This window comes from Pollachius pollachius (genome assembly GCF_949987615.1).
Source record: "Pollachius pollachius genome assembly, chromosome: 7".
In the NCBI taxonomy this organism is placed as follows: Eukaryota; Metazoa; Chordata; class Actinopteri; order Gadiformes; family Gadidae; genus Pollachius; species Pollachius pollachius.
The window spans coordinates 12631753-12654265 of NC_136940.1; the positions used below are offsets into that span (position 1 = coordinate 12631753).

At 43.7% G+C, this 22513-nt stretch overlaps 1 protein-coding gene across 1 annotated transcript in view; it reads left to right on the forward strand.

The window, feature by feature from the left end:
* Window positions 1-22513, forward strand: part of dnai3 (dynein axonemal intermediate chain 3) — a gene marked incomplete at both ends in the record, with an annotated part of 84928 nt that overhangs the window by 52137 nt on the left and 10278 nt on the right. Inside the window, 7 exon segments of the mRNA XM_079739407.1 lie at window positions 4878-4951; window positions 5394-5535; window positions 5799-5892; window positions 6791-6894; window positions 14614-14677; window positions 20048-20178; window positions 20640-20838. Of these exon segments, the coding sequence (XP_079595533.1) occupies window positions 4878-4951; window positions 5394-5535; window positions 5799-5892; window positions 6791-6894; window positions 14614-14677; window positions 20048-20178; window positions 20640-20838 (808 nt within the window).

A 22513-nucleotide genomic window follows, 5' to 3' on the forward strand; every position in this document is an offset into this window, starting at 1 on the left:
ACTAGGATGCATCCTTAGCATAGTGATTGACCTTCGCTAGCATTAGCATACAATTAGCCTGGTATGAACGATTAGCAGCTAGCGCTTAGCATGTAGCTAACGATTAGTGATCACATGAGCGATTTATTAAACACTTTTAAAAATTACACCATGAACACAAAAGTATAAATAAAAAGGTATCTTAACTCAAACAGCATTCATTTGAACTTTGTTCTCTTTAGTACTAAGCAACAATACATTAGCATTGGCATGTGCAACACTCGCCGGAGATTCAAATGAACAATATAATTCACGGTAGTTATCTTGTATTTTCAATGTTCAGGTCCTAATAAAACAACACCTTATTTATACCATGGAAATATTTATGACTGAATTAATCAAGGTTGTAATATTAATTTATGGCGTTTTATACCGGGAGATTCTCTGTTCTGCTTAATATCTGCCGTTGTGGGTACCAGATTGACTCGGCTGCCAGATCGACTCGGGGTCCTGCGCTTACAGATGACGTATCGAAACTTGACGTATCGACACAAGCCAACGGACAAAATCCCGGGAGTGTCTGCGTGTGCGTCGCTGTTTTGACTCTGTGTTGGGAGCGCTGGAAATAAAGTGGATCGCCCCGTTCAGTGAATGGAGTTAACCAATTCTTCTTTCATATATTACCCAAGTATAGGCAACAATAAAATGCTCGGTTACACATATATTTTTGTTTTCACATATGCTAAAGTAATTATCACCTACAAAACTAATCCTATATTGATGAAAGCCCCCCCCCCCCCATTCTAACGTTTATTAGCTCACGTTAGCCATCAATCTAAAGCCACAAATATTATCTGATCAATCTTTGTACATTAGATTATCATTCATAGATTAGAAAACAAAAGGAGATCGTCAATACTTGGGAATAAAATGGGAATGAATGAAACGCACATGCGCATTTAAAAGACAGCGTCTACAGGAAGTGCTTCATTATTGCGCATCTAGGACCCCGAGTCGATCTGGCAGCCGAGTCAATCCGATACCCACACCGTCTGTCCAGTGTTACGGATCAAGGTGACCCCCTGGAAACAGGCTGCTGACGTGTAATTTCCTGCTACTGGAATTATGTTGAGCGCTCCCTACTGGAGAACACATGCAATTACATCTTTAAATAATAAAGTGTTTAATAGCCCTGTATTTCATATGGGTAACACCAACACTAACCCAGCATTCATCTGGATGGCTGAAACAAGGCAGTAATCAAAGTAGCCCAGGGGAAACTGTAATCCCTCCACACACACACACACACACACACACACACACACACACACACACACACACACACACACACACATACACACACACGTAGGGCCCTATCTTGCACCCAGCGTAATCGACTTTCTACACCAATGCATGTATCGTTGCTAGGTTGCACCCGGCGTAAAGCTGATTTCCCCCCGCAGCAAAGGGGCTTGTTCTGGAGCCAATGATACATGGTGCTATTTTACTGATCGAAAAAAAGCAATTGCAACACTGACCAGAAATACCTGGTCTAAGTGTACTAGCGGATAGCTCAGTTGGTGTTGCTATTTTGATGCACCATGGCAGGTTGGAACTACAACATAGGCTTACACACCAGTAGGCTATACACACCACAAACATGCAAACGATTAGCCTACTTGAAATATTATGATGATTATGTTTTGCCATAGGGGCTGCATGAATGAACACTGTAGTATGCTATGCCATGCATTAAAATAATAACAATAATAAACTCAAGCAAAGTAGGCTATATTCCCGCCTTCCAAAATATTCTTGTTTTAGGGTAAATGATTACATTTGTTAAAGGGGACATACAGTGGGGCAAAAAAGTATTTAGTCAGCCTCCAATTGTGCAAGTTCTCCCACTTAAAAAGATGAAAGAGGCCTGTTATTTTCATCATAGGTATACCTCAGCTATGAGAGACAAAATGAAAAAAAAAAATCTAGAAAATCACATTGTCTGATTTTTAAAGAATTTATTTGCAAATTATGGTGGAAAATAAGTTTTTGGTCAATAACAAAAGGTCATCTCAATACTTTGTTACATGCCCTTTGTTGGCAATGACAGAGGTCAAACGTTTTCTGTAAGTCTTTACAAGGTTTTCACACACTGCTGCTGGTATTTTGGCCCATTCCTCCATGCAGATCTCCTCTAGAGCAGTGATGTTTTTGGGCCACACGGACTTTCAACTCCCTCCAAAGATTTTCTATGGGGTTGAGATCTGGAGACTGGCTAGGCCACTCCAGGACCTTGAAATGCTTCTTACGAAGCCACTCCTTCGTTGCCCGGGCGGTGTGTTTGGGGTCATTGTCATGCTGAAAGACCCAGCCACGTTTCATCTTCAGTGCCCTTGCTGATGGAAGGAGGTTTTCACTCAAAATCTCACGATACATGGCCCCATTCATTCTTTCCGTCACACGGATCAGACGTCCTGGTCCCTTGGCAGAAAAACAGCCCCAAAGCATGATGTTTCCACCCCCATGCTTCACTGTAGGTATGGTGTTCTTTGGATGCAACTCAGCATTCTTTCTCCTCCAAACACGACGAGTTGAGTTTTTACCAAAAAGTTCTATTTTGGTTTCATCTGACCATATGGCATTCTCCCAATCCTGTTCTGGATCATCCAAATGCTCTCTAGCAAACTTCAAACGGGCCCGGACATGCACTGGCTTTAGCAGGGGGACACGTCTGGCACTGCAGGATTTGAATCCCTGGCGGCGTAGTGTGTTAGTGATGGTAGCCTTTGTTACTTTGGTCCCAGCTCTCTGGAGGTCATTCACTAGGTCCCCCCGTGTGGTTCTGGGATTTTTGTTCACTGTTCTTGTGATCATTTTGACCCCACAGGGTGAGATCTTGCGTGGAGCCCCAGATCGAGGGAGATTATCAGTGGTCTTGTATGTATTCCATTTCCTAATAATTGCTCCCACAGTTGATTTCTTCACACCAAGCTGCTTACCTATTGCAGATTCAGACTTCCCAGCCTGGTGCAGGTCTACAATTGTGTTTCTGGTGTCCTTTGACAGCTCTTTGGTCTTGGCCATAGTGGAGTTTGGAGTGTGACTGTTTGAGGTTGTGGACAGGTGTATTTTATACTGATAAGGAGTTCAAACAGGTGCCATTAATACAGGTAACAAGTGGAGGACAGAGGAGCCTCTTAAAGAAGAAGTTACAGGTCTGTGACAGCCAGAAATCTTGCTGGTTTGTAGGTGACCAAATACTTATTTTCCACCATAATTTGCAAATAAATTCTTAAAAAATCAGACAATGTGATTTTCTGGATTTTTTTTTTTCATTTTGTCTCTCATAGCTGAGGTTTACCTATGATGAAAATTACAGGCCTCTCTCGTCTTTTTAAGTGGGAGAACTTGCACAATTGGTGGCTGACTAAATACTTTTTTGCCCCACTGTATGCCATCCATATCCAGCACAGATATAGGTGGACACGCCCACTAGTGATGTCATATGGGGCAGATTATGAAACGGCTTGTAAGGCTAATCACACTATCTTATGAACGCCTTTTTCCCATGCATGTTCCGCGCATTTACACTGCCCGAGGTAAATTGCCTGCTTGAGCTAGCACCGCAATCTACCCTCCCGGGCCCTACACACATTGGCATTTTCCTTTTGATGTAAATGCGATTATCAACATGAGTAGTTCTAACTGGAGAGACGGTGAAATCCGCGAGCTACTGACCATCATGGGAGGGAAGGTGATGCAGTCGTATTTAATGAAGATGTTGAAAGATGGTGCGATCTACAAGAAAGACGCAGAGGAACTTTCCTTACAAGGCTTTTGTTGGGATAAAAAGCAAGTGGTCAGAAAAATAAAGAATATGTTGACGTTTTTGCACTTTGCGTATGTCTTCATTCATAAAAAAATAAAACATTTGGGAGTAGGCAAATTATTCTAAAGAGCTCTAGACTCTGTGTGTAGCCCCGCCTTCTCCAGTGAAACAAGAAAGCCGAAACTGTGACGAACGAGGGATTTTACCCCCTCAGTTTAAAACAGGCAAGACGGTGAAATTGCCGGGTGTGCCAAGCCGCAACTGAACCGGCTTGGCAGTGTAAAAAGGGCTAATACATCTGCATACACCGTACAGCAACCATACAACACATATTTTCTTGACACAGACATCGGGTACAAGCCCATTACTTTTAGTGTTTAAAAGAATGAATGAATGCGGTTGATGCTTGGCGCACGCATGCACCCATCTGTTTAAACACACGCAAACTAAATACGCATAATACAGTCCAGGGTAATGTATATTAACGGGGGGGACACATGCATTTTATGAACACAGGTCGATAACAATAATGTATACAATACTGGTAAGAAACAATGTTTCTTAATGTATTGCCGCATATCATTAAATAGACCCACAGTTGTGGCCACAGGCCATATCTTATGTGTTAAGTTCTCTTTGCCGAAATTTACATGACGTTTCTGAAGTTGTAGAAGAAAACGCTATTCCATGTGTGAATTAGGCCTATTATTTGGCCATAAACTGAGCCTTTTGAAGTTTGAAATTCATGTGGTCATGCATCTGTCTCAGCAGAGACTGCAAAGGCGCTGTCAAAATATCAACTCATCAAGCAAATGCGCTGTTTCTTAAAGGGGATGGGAGATGGAACTCTCATTGTTTGTGGCACGTTACTCCCAAAACACACCAACGGGTTTCGGACCAACCCATTTTAGATTTGCGTTGGGTGCAAGAGTCATTTGGCTGGTATAATAACAACAGTGGCCAAGATCCACCCACAAAGCTACTTGCAGGGTTGCCATCAACTACTGACATTAGCTGAACGCCACCATGCAGATCACTGCTGACCTTGTAACCCTTTCTCCCTGATTAGGTCAGTCGGATGGGCGTGCCGCTGGTTAACCCCAACACCGCGTGTGTTCAGCTTGTCACCTGCGCGCCTAACTGGTAGGGGTTAAAACAAAACATATCATGGATACATTGAACTGATTAAGGGCTGACCATCTCACATCATTGTATGGACCAGGTATATAAGGTGAATTTGACCTGCGGAAATGGAACCCACTCGTGTCTTGAATCCTAGTGTTGTCGTTGGCAGCGTACCCTTCTGACTGTCTTTTCTACATCCATTTCTTATGTATCTGTATTCTTCAATCTCCTCTCCCCTCCGCTAGTCGTTAAGTTTTTTTTCGTATTCTCTGCCAACTAGTGCTCACCATTTGCTTTTTTATTATGGATGTCTTTCGAACTGTCAGTCTGTCTGTCTGTCTCTCCGCCTATCAGTCATTTATACTTACTTGCCTGGTATAAATTCTTCAATTCTCTCTCTCTCTCTCTCTCTCTCTCTCTCTCTCTCTCTCTCTCTCTCTCTCTCTCTCCACCTCCTCAGCTCCTTGATGTTCTGGGATATCCGGGCTCAGAGGGTAGGGGTGCAGCCCCTGTCTGACGAGAAGCAGAGGGTGGATGACAACCCGTACAGCGTCCTGGACACCTTCAGCCACCTGAACCTCACCTGGAAACCGCTGTTCAAAGTGAGTGGACCGCTAAGTGTGAATGCACCAATAAGGGCCAGTCTTTGGAATGTTCTTGGAATGTGGTTGTTGTTTTGACAGATCTGTTTGTTATGTCTTTCAAAGTAATACTGTAGGTATGGTAGGGCTATTATTTGAGTGTCAAGTCCTCCTTCAGCTCTATGAAGTGAAATGCTCTCTGAGAATATGTGTTTGGAGTTGATAGCACCTGCAGCTGTATTAGCCCATTTCGATTTAAGACTGGAACCCCCCCCCCCCTCCAGGTGACTCTGCCGAAGATTAACAGTAGTGCAGCACGGCTCCCATACAGCCCCTTGAAGTTCAGCTTGCAACACAACTGCCGGGACAGACACGCAGGTAGACACGCTGCATAGAGGTGTTAACTACCAGCTGTTTGCTGATCCAATGTACACACAAAGACACACACAGTGGCATTTCCCTCAAGGCGTACACACCTATATTGCAAATGTCAAAAGATCAAACAATGAATGAAAATGAAAGTCTGTGTGGTCTTGGAGTTTGGATTTTGAAGATATTGTTGTGACTATTAAATGCAGGCCAGAGAACAGAATGTTAAAAATGAGTTTTCAATTAGTAATACAAAAGCAGTATACATAGCAATAAAAACATACAATACTACTTTTGTTGAAATTGAGATGACACATTTGACTCACTTAGTCATTTGTCATTAGTCATTTTTAAGACTTGAATAAATTAATTTCTTCTTATAATTGAATGTGGGGAGGGAAAGGGCGGCACCCTAACCTAGCGCCCTCTTCTGGCACCCTAGCTCCTTCTCCTGGCACCCTAGCACCTTCTCCTGGCATCCTAGCGCCTTCTTCTGGCACCCTAGCTCCTTCTCCTGGCACCCTAGCGCCTTCTCCTGGCCCCCTAGTGCCTTCTCCTGGCTAGCTCCCACTGGTGGGCTTCCTTTTCATTTATCCTGTTTAGTTCATACAAAGTTTTGTCATCTTGTCGATGCTTTGGTTGAACTTAAAATTTGGTCTGGCTTCTTCGGGTCCTTGCACCATTTGTAAGGACCCTTTGCAAGAAGTATGATTATGGATACACAAGGCAAATGTTTTGACCAATTTTATTTGGTTAGGACTACTACATTAATTGAACTGGTTACGGACAGAGAGGTAGAACTATTTCATTATCAAAGATATGTGAAAAGAAGCATTGAGCCCTTTCCCCTCTTCCCTGCTGTGTTTTCTCCACCCCGACCTGGTGTCCAATGCACTCTTGCCTGTAGAAAGAGGCGAGACCCCACTGGATTACAGTAACCTCCGAGTGACTTCAGCAAAGAACCCGAAACCTCTAGGAGACTTCAACACCAAGTTCTATGTCGGCACAGAGGTAAGGTGTACCTGAGGTATATTTATGTTTTCCCAAAGGATTCTGTGTTTGTATTAACTATAAGAAACCAACCTAAAATTGATACTTTTCAACTAGCTTCTAGATTAAAATATCCTAGACATATCAGCAGTCAATGCTAATTGAAAATGATTTCAATAATGTAATCAATAAAATCAAATCCTTTATAAATTATATATACTGCAAAAAAATTGCTGAACCTCACCCTTTGTGTACAGTAATCTTTGTCACTCCCAAAAATGCCCGCCGCGCTACGCAAGTGGCCGCTAATTTATGTCACACAGTTGCACAGGCAGTTAGAATGGACAAAACACTGTAATTAAGTTTTTGTTATTCTATAAAGTCTCCATTCTCTAACTCGAAGGGGCTCAATGTTACACCTTGATAACTTGATTGCTTAAGCATTGTGTAAGCTAGAAGTCTACCGAGTCTAGCAAATGTTATCTCTATCAATGTCATAGATATTTATTATGCAAGTCATGACATTGAACAAGTTTGGAATGCTCTAGGGACCCTTTAACACATGAAAGTTGAATCAATTATAAAAATGTAAAGATTGCGATAAGCTCACAGTTAAATAAAGACCAACCCGGTATTACACAATTTCGTGCTCATGCTCATGAAAAGTAATCTATTGAGTCGTATCCCAGAGCAAGATTGTCCGACTTTTTTCGTGATACACAGAACGAAATGTAAACCCATCCATTTTGAATGGGAGTTGGTCTCAGACTTTTTGTGCTACACAGAATAAAATGTTTATCATATATATCCATATGCACTTGTTTACAACCTATAGCCATTATTTCTGTAACATGCAAGCATATATCCTTTATTTAATACATGAACGTGTTGAAGTAAAACAATATTCTAAACAACCCCCAAATATATTGATTCTAGTTTCCTAGTTTCTAGTTTCTAGTTTGAGGAACATTAATATACATAATGGAAGCACCGTTCACGTTGCAAACAGTTTAGGAGGGTAATTTACACAAACCTTGATGAAGGTGTACCACCGTAATAGTGCACTTGAGTCATTTACTAATTTAAATATAAATGATATAGCCGGTTTTTACTCCAAACAACAAAACCACAGCTCACTCTTTTCCACAACGAAAGGGTGGCAGCTTAGTTGTCGTTAATTGGGTTGTTTATGTTGTAAACTAGGTTCCGCTGGATGGAAATAGATATTCTAAGGTGCGCCAGACAAAAAAAGGGGCTGCTAGCAAAGCCAATTTAGCATAGTTACTAGCCGAACACTGATCCGCGATGCACCCCAAGCTTAACGCGTAATTTAAAGAACTGAACGAGAAAATGGAGGGGCTCCAGGAGACAATGGCCGGTTAACACAACAGACTGGTGTCCTTAGAAGACGTTGTAAAGCAGTGGAAGGAATACAAAACCGTCATCGCATCTCTTTACAAAAAGGGACTGAAGCCTTCTCTTCAGTCCCAGCTAGACTCCGCATCACGCAGACAGATGGCTCTCGTGTTTGGTTCAGATCTGTGGGAGAAGCGGAAATATTTATCCGGACGTTTCATGCCTCATCATAAAGCGCGCTAAAGGTGCTGTTGATGTACAGTGTTTACAAACTACAGATTGGTTTATGTTTGCCTGGTATGTTTCTGCGGTTATTACTTCTTCAAGTTCAATGCTGAAATGCTGTTTTCATTGCACCTATTGTTACTAATTTGAGCACCCAGTAGGTCTACACAAAGAACATATAATTTTAGTTTGTGTTTATGTTTCCATACTTAAACTTTTACATTGTTTTTATTTTCCAGTACCACTATAACAATTAGGCCTATTGTCGTTTTAAGTCTGATTGCTGTTTTTGGTTTAGAAAGGTTACATAACATATCACTTAAATGGTCACAATGGCTACTTACAAATTTGCGTTTACATTTAATACCCTGTTCAGGTGGGGAGACTCTTCAATCATAAGCGGGAAAGAGGTTTGCTTAGATATATAGGAGTAGTAAGTGGAAGTTTATAAGATAGTCAGGGAAGGTGTGTTGTTAGTTCTAACAGCTGGTGTCAACTTAGGGCAGTGGTTCTCAAAGTGGGGTCCCCGGACCCCCGGGGGTCCGCGGCGCGTTGCCAGGGGGTCACGTTAAACCAATGAACACTCGGCTTTTACATTACGTCAAACTCCCTCAGGCTTTAACTTCACATCTTGCAGCTGAATAACTAAATAAAAGCCAATTAAACAGGCGCAATATGTTCAGCCCTCCCCTTGCTTTCATTTTGGGCCAATAGTAACTCTGTTAACATTAAATCAATCTGTCAACGCATTCTCGAGTCTGAAAACTTTTAAGTAGCCTACTGAGGAGAATCCACAATGGATAAATATTTAAAAAGGCCTAATACTGATAATCCTAAACAAAGCGGAAAAGTTAGGAGGTACAATGAAAACTACATTGTCTTTGGATTTATTGAGAATAGTGGTGGGAAGCCGATGTGCGTTGTGTGTCTTCAAGTGTTAGCGATCGAATCAATGAAGCCAGCTAAGCTAAAGCGTAATCTCCTAACCAAGCACCCGGAGTACAGTGATAAATCAAAGGAATTCTTTGTGAGGAAAGGTGAAGAATATATCCATCAACGATCAAAACTCACTAATTTGGCCACAACGTCTGAGAGGGCACAGAAGGCTTCATTGTTAGTGGCTCAGCAGATAGCAAAATGCAAGAAGCCTCATACCATTGCATAAGAGCTGATCCTCCTAGCAGCAGTGGGTATGTGTGAGATAATGCTCGGGACAGAGGCAGCAAATACATTAAAAAGCATACCCCTCTCCTATGACACCGTGAAGTGGAGGATCGATGACCTGTCGGATGATATCGTATCGCAGCTTCTGGGGAGACTTCGTTGCAGTGAGGTGCAATTTTCCATACAGTTGGACGAATCAACTGATGTGGGTAGAGCAGCACAGCTAATCACTCTTGTCCGCTACCCGTGGGATGGAGCCATTCTGGAGGACTTCTTGTTCTGCAAAGAGGTCCCTGGCAGGACAACCGGCGAGGAGGTATTCAAGATCCTGTGAGAGTTTTTTGAGTTCCATGAGCTGAGTTGGGGGAAATGTGTGGCTGTTTGCACTGATGGAGCTGCAGCAACGACGGGCCGAAAGAGCGGCGTTGTCGCTCGGATAAAGGCAGTAAATCCAATAGTGAAATCTGTATGCTGCACCGGCAAGTGCTCGCCTCCAAAGGTATGGAACCAGATCTGCACTTTGTGTTGAGTACAGCTGCAACTGCAGTTAATTTTGTTAAGTCGAGGGCATTGCAGTCACGTTTGTTTGGGCAACTTTGTCGGGAGATGGATGCGGGCCATGACACACTGCTTTACCATTCTGAAGTACGGTGGCTCTCTCGTGGGAAGGTGCTTCAGCGGCTATTCCAACTACGCAGCGAGATGTCAGAGTTTCTGAAGACTGAAAAGCTCGACCTCCTAGGGTTTTTTTCCGACCCTGAGTATGTTGCCAAATTGGCATATCTTGGGGATGTATTCAACATTCTCAATAGCCTCAACCACTCCATCCAGGGACGCTATGCATCCATCCTTGACATTAGCGACAAAATAACTGCTTTTATGAGGAAAACTAAGCGATGGAGAAGAAGATGGAGTGACCGACATGTTCCCGCAACTCACGGATTATCTTCACGCAAACAACCTGTCAGTTGCTGCAGTGAAAGAGGTAGCCACCTCTCACCTCACCACACTCAGCAAGCACTTCCATTCATACTTCGCGGACGTGAATACTAATGCTTGGGACTGGGTGTGAGATCCCTTTGCTCCAGGATTAACATTCAGCGGCCTCACTAGCAAAGCAGAGGATGAGTTGGTGGACTTATCTTGTGATCGGACTCTGAAGGCCCGATTCCAGCAGGTGAGCCATGTAGACTTTTGGCCGTCCCTCTCACGTGAGTATCCTGAGCTCACAGCACAGGCCATGCAGGTATTGCTACCATTTCCTACTACTTACTTATGCGAGTCATCGTTCTCAACTTTGACTGCAATGAAGACAAAGTACAGAGCTCGTCTCCATGTGGAGAGTGATCTTAGAGTCTGTTTATCGTCCATCACGCCAAGACTGGACAAACTATGTAGTAAGAGACAGGCACACCCATCTCATTAGTGACACATTAATCTTCTTAATATGGGGCGCCTATTCATCGCTCTTTCTGTTTAAGAGTATGCATTATTGTCACCTTATATCAATGCTTTCAGTTAATTGTATTTGCCTCTCTCTCGCTCTCTCTCTCAAAAAGTTAAAAAGTTTGATTCTCTCTGTACCTGTTACTGCATCAGTACATTTTCGTTGTCTTTTAGCACTATAGTTCAAAAAGCCTGTTGCAATATTGTTGCAGTTCATTTTTACTTGCTCAACACCTCCTCCCCCCCCCACACACACACACAAATTTAGCTTTGATTCATGATTTACCTACTAAAACAATTCTCTCAATGCATTGAGTATTTTATTTGTTCAACAGTTGTTGATGTAACAGTCTGTTACATCAATGTCTTTTGCAATGATCGTTGTCACTGTCCTTCATTGTTATTTGCTGTGATGAATTACCAAATGGCCCAACTATTTGTGTGTATATGGGCGAAATTATTATACACACATTCATAAAAAAATAAATAAAAAAATTCAAAACAATTTACATATTGTAAAGTTATGCCAAAATGCAATAAAATGTTTATTTAACACTATTGTGGTATTAGCACTGAATGATTGAAGCATAAAAGAGTTCAAAAGCATCTAACAGAAAAAAAGACATGAGCCTATATGATTACATTTGTTTTGCAGTTATGAGGGGGTCCTTGAACATAATTCTGCCCTATGGGGGGTCCCCGGCCCCATATAGTTGCGGGAACATGTCGGTCACTCCATCTTCTTCTCCATCGCTTAGTTTTCCTCATGAAAGCAGTTATTTTTTATCGCTAACGTCAAGGATGGATGCATAGCATCCCTGGATGGAGAGGTTGAGGCTATTGAGAATGTTGAATACATCCCCAAGATATGCCAATTTGGCAACATACTCGGGGTCGGAAAAAATCTCTGCGAGGTTGGGCTTTTCAGTCCTCAGAAACTCTGACATCTTGCTGCGTAGCTCGAATACCCGCTGAAGCACCTTCCCACGAGAGATCCACCTAACTTCAGAATGGTAAAGCAGTGTGTCATGGCCCGCATCCATCTCCCGACAAAGTTGCCCAAACAAACGTGACTGCAATGCCCTTGACAAAATTAACTGCAGTTACAGCTGTACTCAACACAAAGTGCAGATCTGGTTCCATACCTTTGAAGGCGAGTGCTTGCCGGTGCAGCATACAGTGCACAGATTTCACTTTTGGATTTACTGCCTTTATCCGAGCGACAACGCCGCTCTTTCGGCCCGTCATTGCTGCTGCTCCATCAGTGCAAACAGCCACACATTTTTCCCAACTCAGCTCATGGAACTCAAAAAACTTGTTCAGGATCTTGAATACCTCCTCGCCGGTTGTCCTGCCAGGGACCTCTTTGCAGAACAAGAAGTCCTCCAGAATGGCTCCATCCCACAGGTAGCGAACAAGAGTGATTAGCTGTGCTGCTCTAGCCACATCAGTTGATTCGTCCAACTGTATGGAAAATTGCACCTCACTGCAACGAAGTCTCCCCAGAAGCTGCGATACGATATCATCCGACAGGTCATCGATCCTCCGCTTCACGGTGTCTTCAAAGAGGGGTATGCTTTTTAATTTATTTGCTGCCTCTGTCCCGAGCATTATCTCACACATACCCACTGCTGCTGGGAGGATCAGCTCTTGTGCGATGGTATGAGGCTTCTTACATTTGCTGATCCACTTAAAAATGAAGCCTTTTGTGCCCTCTCAGACGTTGTGGCCAAATTAGTGAGTTTTGATCGTTGATGGAAATATTCTTCACTTTTCCTCGCCAAGAATTCCTTTGATTTATCACTGTACTCCGGGTGCTTGGTTAGGAGATGACGCTTTAGCTTAGCGGGCTTCATTGATTCGTTCGCTAACACTTGAAGACACACAACGCACATCGGCTTCCAACCACTGTTCTCAATAAATCCAAAGACAATGTAGTTTTCATCGTACCTCTTAACTTTTCTGCTTTGTTTAGGATTATCAGTATTAGGCCTTTTGAAATATTTATCCATTGTGGATTCTCCTCAGTAGGCTACTTAAGTTTTCAGACTCAAGCATGCGTTGACAGATTGACGTAATGTTAACAGAGTTACTATTGGCCCAAAATTAAAGCAGAGGGAGGGCTGTACACAATGCGCTTGTTTAATTGGTTTTCATTTAGTTATTTAGGTGGGAGAGGGAGTTTGACGTAATGTATGACGTAATTTGCCGTTTCTTAAATCCAAATAGCAGGGTATATTCTTCCCCCCTGCCCCGCCCCCCCCCATACACCACACTTACAGCAGAATATATGTTTTATTATATATTCTGCTTTATATTTTTTACTGACAATATATTGACTCCCTACATTTAATCATGTGAATACCAAACTATAGTTATATCTGACCAAGCCCCACTTGTACTTGAATTAAACTTACCTGAAGCAAAAACTGCGAGAAGGAATTGGAGGTTTAATTCCCTCCTACTGACGGATGAGAAATATGTGAATTTTTTGTCAGAGCCAATGTTCGTCGAGATTTATAGGACCCCAGATTTTTCAGTTTCAACTGTTTCGGAGACACATAAGGCATTATTAAGAGGTCAGACTATATCCTATTCGGCTACAAAGAAAAATAACTCACAGGCAAAAACAATTTGAATTAAGTACACAAATAGCTGAACTCGATAAGAACTATGCACAATATGCTTCTCCAGACTTATATAAGAAGCCACTGAGACTTAAAGCAGACTGTGATCTTGTTACCTCATATTACATAGAAAACCTACTTTTCAGAAACAAAAGTGATTGTTATGAACATGGTGAGAAGACAGGAACAATTTCGGCCAGTCAACTTAAAGGCGCTAGAGCTAGATAAAATATGCGATAGTTTCTCAAGATGGAAGGATGACTATAGACCAACAAGAATTAAATAACTTTTTTAAAGACTTTTGTTGTAAACTTTTCACCTCTTGTAGTCCCAATCCAAATGCCATGCAGGATGTTTTTTTAAAGATCTGCATTTTCCGCCTCTGTCTCCAGATCAGGTTTGTGATCTGGACAAACCAATCTCAGAACAGGACATAATGAAGGCTATTAAATCGTTAAGTACTCGGAAATCGGTCCCGATAAGTACTCAATTGGTCCTACATTGGCTCTTTGCTCTTTGTTTATTGTGTCAAGTTCTTCTTTTGCATTGAATTTATTAGCAGGCTACACTGTGTCGGGCCGCAATGAATTCACGATACTTACGTGCCCACAAAGCTTTCTGTGTAGCACAAAAAAGTCGGACAATCATGCTCTGGGACACGATTAAATAGATTCATTTTCGTGAGCATGAGCACAGAATGCGTGATACCGGGTTGTAAAGACAGCAATACGCAGTTGGAACGCATACTGTATATTTACAGAATACATGAGTTTACTAATGTGTTAGTAAACAAAACCCCACAAATTATAAATTATAAAAAACATTGAGTTCATAAATTAATTTTATAAATTATTTTTAATATTAAATACATTTGTGATGGCACAGTTGACCAACATCACTGTTAATGTTTTTCTCTATCCAGGACGGGGAGCTGATCCACACTGACTGGAAGCTGGAGAAAGATAATGACTCTGGGAGGCTGTTCAGTCAGTAGTGTGGAGCACTGTTGCTTATCCATCCATCACATTTGTTTTGCAATTAAGTGCTGATTGGTAATAGCTCAACAGTGTGAAACAACAACATGGAGTCCGGCTGCTTGAGGGCCTAACAACTAAAGTCCTGTGAAGAGTACTAAAGGATCTATTTATTTAGCGAATGCAAAGTCCTTTAGCCACGCAGTTGCCTCTTGATCTGCTGTATGAAGGGTGACAAGTCCTCCTTTAAGTCTTTGTAGAGGGCATGCTTCAATGATGTGATGCATTGGTTGCTGCTCTCCACAAGCACACTGTGGGGTTGGGTTGCTGCCCCATTTGTGAAGGCTGGCCAAGCAGGGGCCATGTCCAGTCCTGAATCTATTTAGTGTCGTCCACTGCTTCCTTGGTAGATTGATGCCAGGGACCGGTAGGGTGGGGTCTGACACCAGATGTTTATTTGGGACGTCCTTGGACTTCCATTCCTTTTTCCAAACTGATTGAATGGTGAGATCAGCTGGTGTTGGGTTCTTCCAAATTGGTCGCCTAGATGGAAGTCGAGCAGTGGGTGGGTTGAAAAAGTCCATGTGAATTGGAAGGTGAGGGGAGTCTTTGGTTTTTTGGAACATCCTTTGAGTGAGAACTACTCGCCGGATGTGTGGAAGAGCTATGTTGGCTAGGACAGGGAGCCAGGGGAGTGGGGTTGAGCGGATTGTTCCTGTAATGGTCCTCATTGTTGAGTTCAATTGGGTGTCCACATGTTGTGTATGGGATGACCTGGACCAAACAGGGGCACAATATTCAGCTGCAGAAAATGCAAGGGCTAGTGCCCTTGCATTTAGTGAGCCAGCAAGCTTGCTGAGGAGATTGTTTCTGGCTTCACCTTAGCTCAAGATTCAAGATTCAAGATGGTTTTATTGTCGTATGCACAACAATTACAGAGCAGAGTCGCTGGCAATGCAATTCTTGGGCTCCTCCAACAGTGCAATATAAGAGAAAGTAAAAGTATAAGAGAAACACAAGTAGAAGAGCTGAGACTTAAATAGTAAAAATAAATATAATAATAATAATAAAAAAGTAAGTGTATAAGAGGAACTCAAGTAGGAGAGCAGAGACCTAAATGCAAAACTAAATAAATGTAAAATGTAAACAGACGTGTTTATCCAGATGTCGACTGGTATAAAGTGGCAAGTTACAAAGTGTCATAGTGGTGAGCTAAGTAGCTCAGGAGTTCAGTAGTCTTATGGCCCGTGGTATGAAACTGTCCCTGAGTCTGGTGGTGCGAGACCGGATGCTGCGGTAGCGTCTACCAGACGGGAGCAGCTGGAACAGTTTGTTACTGGGGTGATGAGGGTCTTTAATAATCCAGTTAGTCTTCTTCCTGCAGCGAGTGTAGAGGTCCTCCATGGATGGCAGCTCCATCCCGGTGATGTGATGGGCAGCTTTCACCACCCTCTGTAATGTCTTACGGTTGAGGGCGGAGCAACTGCCGTACCAGGCGGTGGTGCAGCCGGTCAGGATACTCTCTATGGTGCACCTGTAGAAGTTGCAGAGTATCCTGGAGTCCATGTTGAACCTCCGCAGCCTGCGGAGGAAGAAGAGCCGCTGTCTTGCCGTCTATGTGATGGCATCGGTGTGGTGAGTCCAGGTCAGGTCCTCGCAGATGTGGACCCCGAGGAACTTGAGGCTGCTGCCTCTCTACTGTCGTCCTGTTGATGGTGATGGGGGCGTGCTCGGCTCCCTATCGCTTCCTGTAGTCAACAATCAGCTCCTTAGTTTTGCTGAGGTTGATTTGGAGGTTGTCCTGGCACCAAGATGTCAGGGCTCTCACCTCCTCTCTGTACGCTGTCTCGTCGCCGTCAGATCAGACCGATGACGGTCGTGTCGTCAGCAAACTTGACGATGACGTTGGAGCTGTATGTGGCCACCCAGTCATGTGTGAACAGGGAGTAGAGGAGGGGCTGAGCACGCAGCCCTAGGGTGCGCCAGTGTTGAGAGTCAGGGTGGATGATGTGGCGTTTCCTATCCGCACTGCCTGGGGTCTGCCCGTCAGGAAGCTCAGGATCCAGTCACAAAGTGCGGTGTTGAGCCCGAGGTCACTGAGCTTCACAGCGAGCTTGGAGGGCACAATGGTGTTGAATGCTGAACTGTAGTCAATGAACAGCATTCTCACATATGTGTTCCTCTGGTCCAGGTGGGAGAGGGCAGTGTGGAGGGTGAGGGCGATGGCGTCCTCTGTGGACCTGTTTGCCCTGTATGAAAACTGCAGGGGGTTCAGTGAGTCAGGGAGGGAGGAGGTGATGAATGATTTGACTAACCGCTCAAAGCACTTCATGATGATGGAGGTGAGTGCTACTGGGCGGTCGTCGTTGAGGCAGGATGCTTTTGACTTCTTGCGGATGAGAATGATGGTGAACTTTTTGAGACATGTGGGGACCACAGACTGGAGCAGTGACTTGTTGAAAATGTCTGTAAACACACCTGCCAGCTGATCTGCACACACCCTGAGAGCCCGGCCAGGGATGCAATCAGGACCTGGGGCCTTGTGTGGATTAATCCTTTTGAAGGATTTGCACACATCTGCCCTTGTTATTGCTAGTGTGCAGGGGTCCTGGTCCATCTGTACTAACTCAGCCGGAGAGTAGCTCTCATAACGTGCAAAGTAGGTGTTAAGGTCATCTGGAAGGATGGAGACACTTCCTCAGTCACACTCGTTGTCCCTTCACAGTCTGTTATTGTTGTTATTGAGTACGGTCCACATGTGTCTTGAGTTGGAGCCCTCAAAGTTAGACTCCATTCTGTCCCTGTATTGTCTCTTAGCACTGTTAATAGCTCTCCGGAGCGCATACCTGGACTTGCTGTACTCCTCCAAATCACCTGAGTTGTAGGCGGCAGTCCGTGCCTTAAGTTTGGCTCGAACTTCTCCATTAACCCAGGGCTTCTGATTGGGAAATGTCCGTACAGTAATCAGCGGCACGACGTCATCAATGCATTTGCCGATGTAGCAAATCACCGAGTCTGTGTGTGTGTTTAAATTATCTTCCTTAAACACATCCCACTCTGCAGTGCTGAAACAGTCCCATGATGCAGAGTCTGATTGGTCGGACCAACGCTGAATGGTCCGCCTCACACGTTTGAGTCTCTGCCTATAGGAAGGCAGAAGCAGTACTGACGTGTTTCTGCCTCATGTAGGAAAGCTGATCTGCTGGCGGTATCTTGGCAGGACTATCCTCAAGTTGGCTTTATTAAAATCCCTGGCCACAATGAAAGCAGCTTCGGGCCGTGAGGTCTCCGTCCTGTCGATAACTCCATACAGCTCGTCCAGCGCTTGGTTGGTGTCAGCGTCCGGTGGGATATACACCGCTGTGAGCACAACCGATGTAAACTCCCTGGGCAAATAATAAGGCCGGCATCCGATCATGAGGTGCTCTAAGGTGGGAGAGCAGGCCGATGAATGTACCGCCACGTCTGAACACCACTTGTTACTAACCATGAAGCAGACACCTCCCCCCTTGCTCTTCCCCGATGTTATTGTCCTGTCCTGGCGGCGAATAGAGAATCTGTGTGGAGCAATGGCGTAGTCTGGGGCCGAAGGGTCGAGCCAAGTCTCCATGAAAACCATAATGTTACAGTTCTTAATGTCCCGTTCAATCGCCATCCTGCTCCGGAGTTCATCCAGCTTGTTGTCCAGTGACTGGACGTTCGCCAGAAGAATACTGGGGAGAGTAGGCCAGTTCTCGCGGCTGCTGTCCTTTTGAGGTGTTCTTTGAAGGATAGGGTCCTGTCAACGGTCACTCCGAGGTAGGTTGGAGTGGGGGCATACTTCAGTTTGGTCCTGCTCAGATAGATGTTGGGTTCTCTTGTGGCTTCTGCATTATGGCATTACCATTTTTTCTGGTGCTTGGATCGTCAAACAGATGTCCTCTGCATAGATTAATTTGCGGGATTTGGTGATGGGTGTAGAGGTTGAACAGGTTGGGTCTAAGGCTGACCCTTGCGGGAGCCCATTCTTCTGCCTTCTCCATGCACTCTTGTTCTGTCCAAGGTGAACTCTGAACCTGCGGTTGGAGAGCAGAGATTGGATGATTTCTGATGCCCAGGCAGGGAGTTCTTTGGTGAGTTTTAGCAGGAGGCCTTTGTGCCGCACAGTGTCATATGCTGTGTTGAGGTCAAGGAACACTGCCCCGGTCTTCAGTTTTTTCTCGAAGCCGTTTTCAATGTGAGTTGTTAGGGCCAGGACCTTCTCCAGTTCAGCCACCTCGAAGGGCTCAGAGTTTCTTTCCTTTCCAGTTGTTCATCGGAGTGTCCTTAGCTCTGTTGCGACAGCTCTTCTGGTGGACTTGTCTTTTGCTGCTTTTGCAATATTGAGTAGGTGGGATGCAACCTGGTTTGGTGTGACAGAGGGTCGGCTTTCGGTAGGGGGTTTCTGTGCGGCTCCTAGGCGGCGGATGAGGCGCCAGCATTTTCCGCTAGAGTGGGTGAAGTTTAGCTCTGCTACTGTCTCCTCCCATTTCCTTTGCCAAGCTGAAGATAGTGATTCAATGAGATGTTCTGCTATCGCAGGGTCCCCTGTTGTTTTGTAGGTTTGTAGGATGGCAGCGCTTTCTCCATCCAGGCATGGGATGTAGAGGGGGCGATAGCCTCTTCGTATCGCTTTGTGGGCAGCTTTATAGATGGCGCTGCAGAAACGGTAATATGCTTTGTCTACAGTGATGTTGTGTAGTGGGATGGTAACAACACTCTGGTCTAGTGTTTCGCTGTATTTCTTCCAGTTGGCTTTGCGGAAATTCCAGCGCATCTTTCTTGGCCTTCAACATTCAGTTGTAGTATTCAGAGAGCAGATCCAACTGCTAGGTGCTCTTGAGGCGGGTCGTTGTTGCTGCTTTCGGCTTTAGGATAGTGACTAGGATTCTTTGGCTTGGCTCTCAGGCGTCGTCTTGTAGAATTTAGTCTGCTGGAAGGATCATTGGCTTCCCCAGGCGAGCCTGGGTACTGACGGGGGCTCAACGAGAACGCTGATCCTGATGTAAGGGGAAATAGCCTTTTGATAACTTGTCTGGCAGACAGGAGACGAGCATAGATAAATGCATTCATAAGAGCTGACCTGCCTAGAAAAATGCATTAATTAGAGCTCACTAAAATGTATTAATGCATTTATTAGAGCTGAATAGCATGGATTCATGTATTCATTAGAGCTGACTAGCATAGATCTATGCATTCATAAGATCTGACTAGCAGAGACATGCAAGCTTTATTTTTTTTTATGCCCTCTCACTTCCTCATACATTTAACACTGCTTATATTTAGCCAAATATAACCTTATCTGTCTGTCTGTCTTTGCCCTTTTTCCTATTTGTCTGTCTATTTGTCTGTCTCTGTATTCAGGTTGCAAACCATTGACATATGTCATAGCCCATGACGGCTTTATAAACACAGTGCAGCGGTCTCCCTTCTTCAAAGATATTATTCTCACTGTGGGGGGTTGGACCTTCGCTCTATGGAAGGATGGAGTCATGGTAACCAGATCAAAACTTCTTACAACATTCAACCGCCTATACATACATGTAGTTTTCTTAACATTCACTTTTTAGTATATGTATCATTAAAGTGCACCAAATGAACCAAATTCCCAGTTTCATTTCAAACACTTATAAGGTTATTGGTAACTTTATAGTATTAGTAAATAGTAAATAAAGTAAATTTGCAGGTTTATTGCACACATCGATAACCCTAAATAACACAATCAGTGGTAAATAAGCTAATTGAGGGAGATTTTTCTCGCCCTTCTATGGTCAGGGGGGTGTCATAAATATATGGCCTGGTAAGCCATTTGAGACAGTACCTGTGATTAAGGACTATAAAAATACAATCGTATTCAATTGAATTCATTTTCTGTAGTTGGTGCTATCAAATGAGTAGATGTTATGCTTCTGACTGCTGCAAGGCATATTTTGACATGAATGCAACACATCCACAGGAAGGTGCGCTCATGCAGTCTCCATGTTCTGAGACAAAATACACAGTGGGCTACTGGTCCCTGACGCGGCCGGCCGTGCTCTTCATCGGTCGGGCAGATGGCAGCATGGAGGTGTGGGACCTGCTGGAGAAGAGCCACGAGCCCTCAGAGGTTCAGAACATCACCATAGACAGCATCACCTGCATCAAGCCCTTCTTCTGTGAGTTCCAATGGGGTGCAGCGTCGACTGTGATACTTTGCACAATCTAAACGATTGAGCGATTCTGCGTTCTGATGAGGATTTACATCAATGTGGTTGAAAAATACTTAATTAATTATTAATTTGCTGTTGGTTAATTAATACTGAATAAATATTAGTGTGCATTTGTGAAACAGCTTGACTCATGAAGGGGAAGACGCTGAAATATATATAACCAGTGATTGTAATCACTGGTTCTAAAATTTAGCCAAGTGATGTCAAATGACAAACTTTGCCAAGCGACACAACCCCCAACATATTTGATCAGGGAAAGAGATTGCAGTGACATGCGTTATTTTCCTGTGGTATTATTTTAGCAGTGATGGGTAGTAACGCGTTACAAGTAACGCAAATGAGTCAAACAGTACATTATTCGGGTAACGAGTACTTTTCACGTTCCTTTTTTAAGTCTGTAATTTTACTCTTACTCAAGTAAATATTTGATTTAAAATTCTACTCTTTACTCAATTACATATTCCATTGTGACTTCATTAAATTGAGTATTTTGATAAAGACACGATCTTCTTTGACTGTAACTGCACGTTCACTCCAAAAGCTGTAAAAGATGCAAAATTGTTGAATAGCTCAAAACGCAACGCTGTCCAAAATATTTACAGCTCATATCGCTCTTGCGATTTTGCTTTTCCATTTAAAGGAGCCTCGCTTTTTGCCTACTACACGCTCGTAGTTGAGGCAAGTGCTGCTGCTGATGCCGAGCCACAAAAACACAAAACAGTCATAAGTTTGATCAATAGAAAAAGAATAATAGGCATAAATACTTGAAACACTGAATAACTAATTAATGGAGCGATGGCTTACATGCTAGATTATAGCTTAGTTGATCGCTATCGTGCGTGCGTGCGTGTGTGTGTGTAGTATTGTGTATTATGGAAAAGATCCGCTCAATGGGAGCATTTGTGCCAGACAGACACACGGCAAACTGACAAATTAGAAATAGATTTTTTGCGCGGTATCTCCCTGCTTCTGAAATGCGCGCACATTTCCACCCACCGCTCATCCGCTGGTTTCCATCAGCATTCCACTGTGCGATCATCCCTGTTGCATAATGCGGATTGCGTATGCCCTCATACATTGTTGAAATCATATGCTGGATGCTTCGTTCTTTCTATGTGTTTTTTAGTTAATGATCGGGCTATAATAAGACCACGTTGGCTATGTAATCGCGGAGAAGGGGATAGTGGTTGTTGGAAACAGGGACATTTGAGCTCGGGACACGCAACTTAAAATCTCACGCACCATGATGAGGAACTAGGAACTAAAGTTCTCGCGTATGTTAACTGGGACCCACGCCGGCGAGAGACATCTACATTCCGATTGGCTGGCGGTCATTTACAGCCGAAACGCTACTAGCTCATTTGCATAGAGTTGAGCTGTTTTCAACCCTCATTTACAGCTTTACAGCTTTACTGTGCGTTCACACCAAAAGCTGTAAAGCGTTTTGAGCGATAAACGCCCATTCACTCTCTATTAGACATGAGCGATAAAGCGATAGGAGCGATAAAACGCTTAAACGATAACTTTAAAGCTGTAAGGCTGTAAATAAGAGTTGAAAACAGCTCAACTCTATGCAAATGAGCTAGTAGCGTTTCGGCTGTAAATGACCCTGAGCCAATTG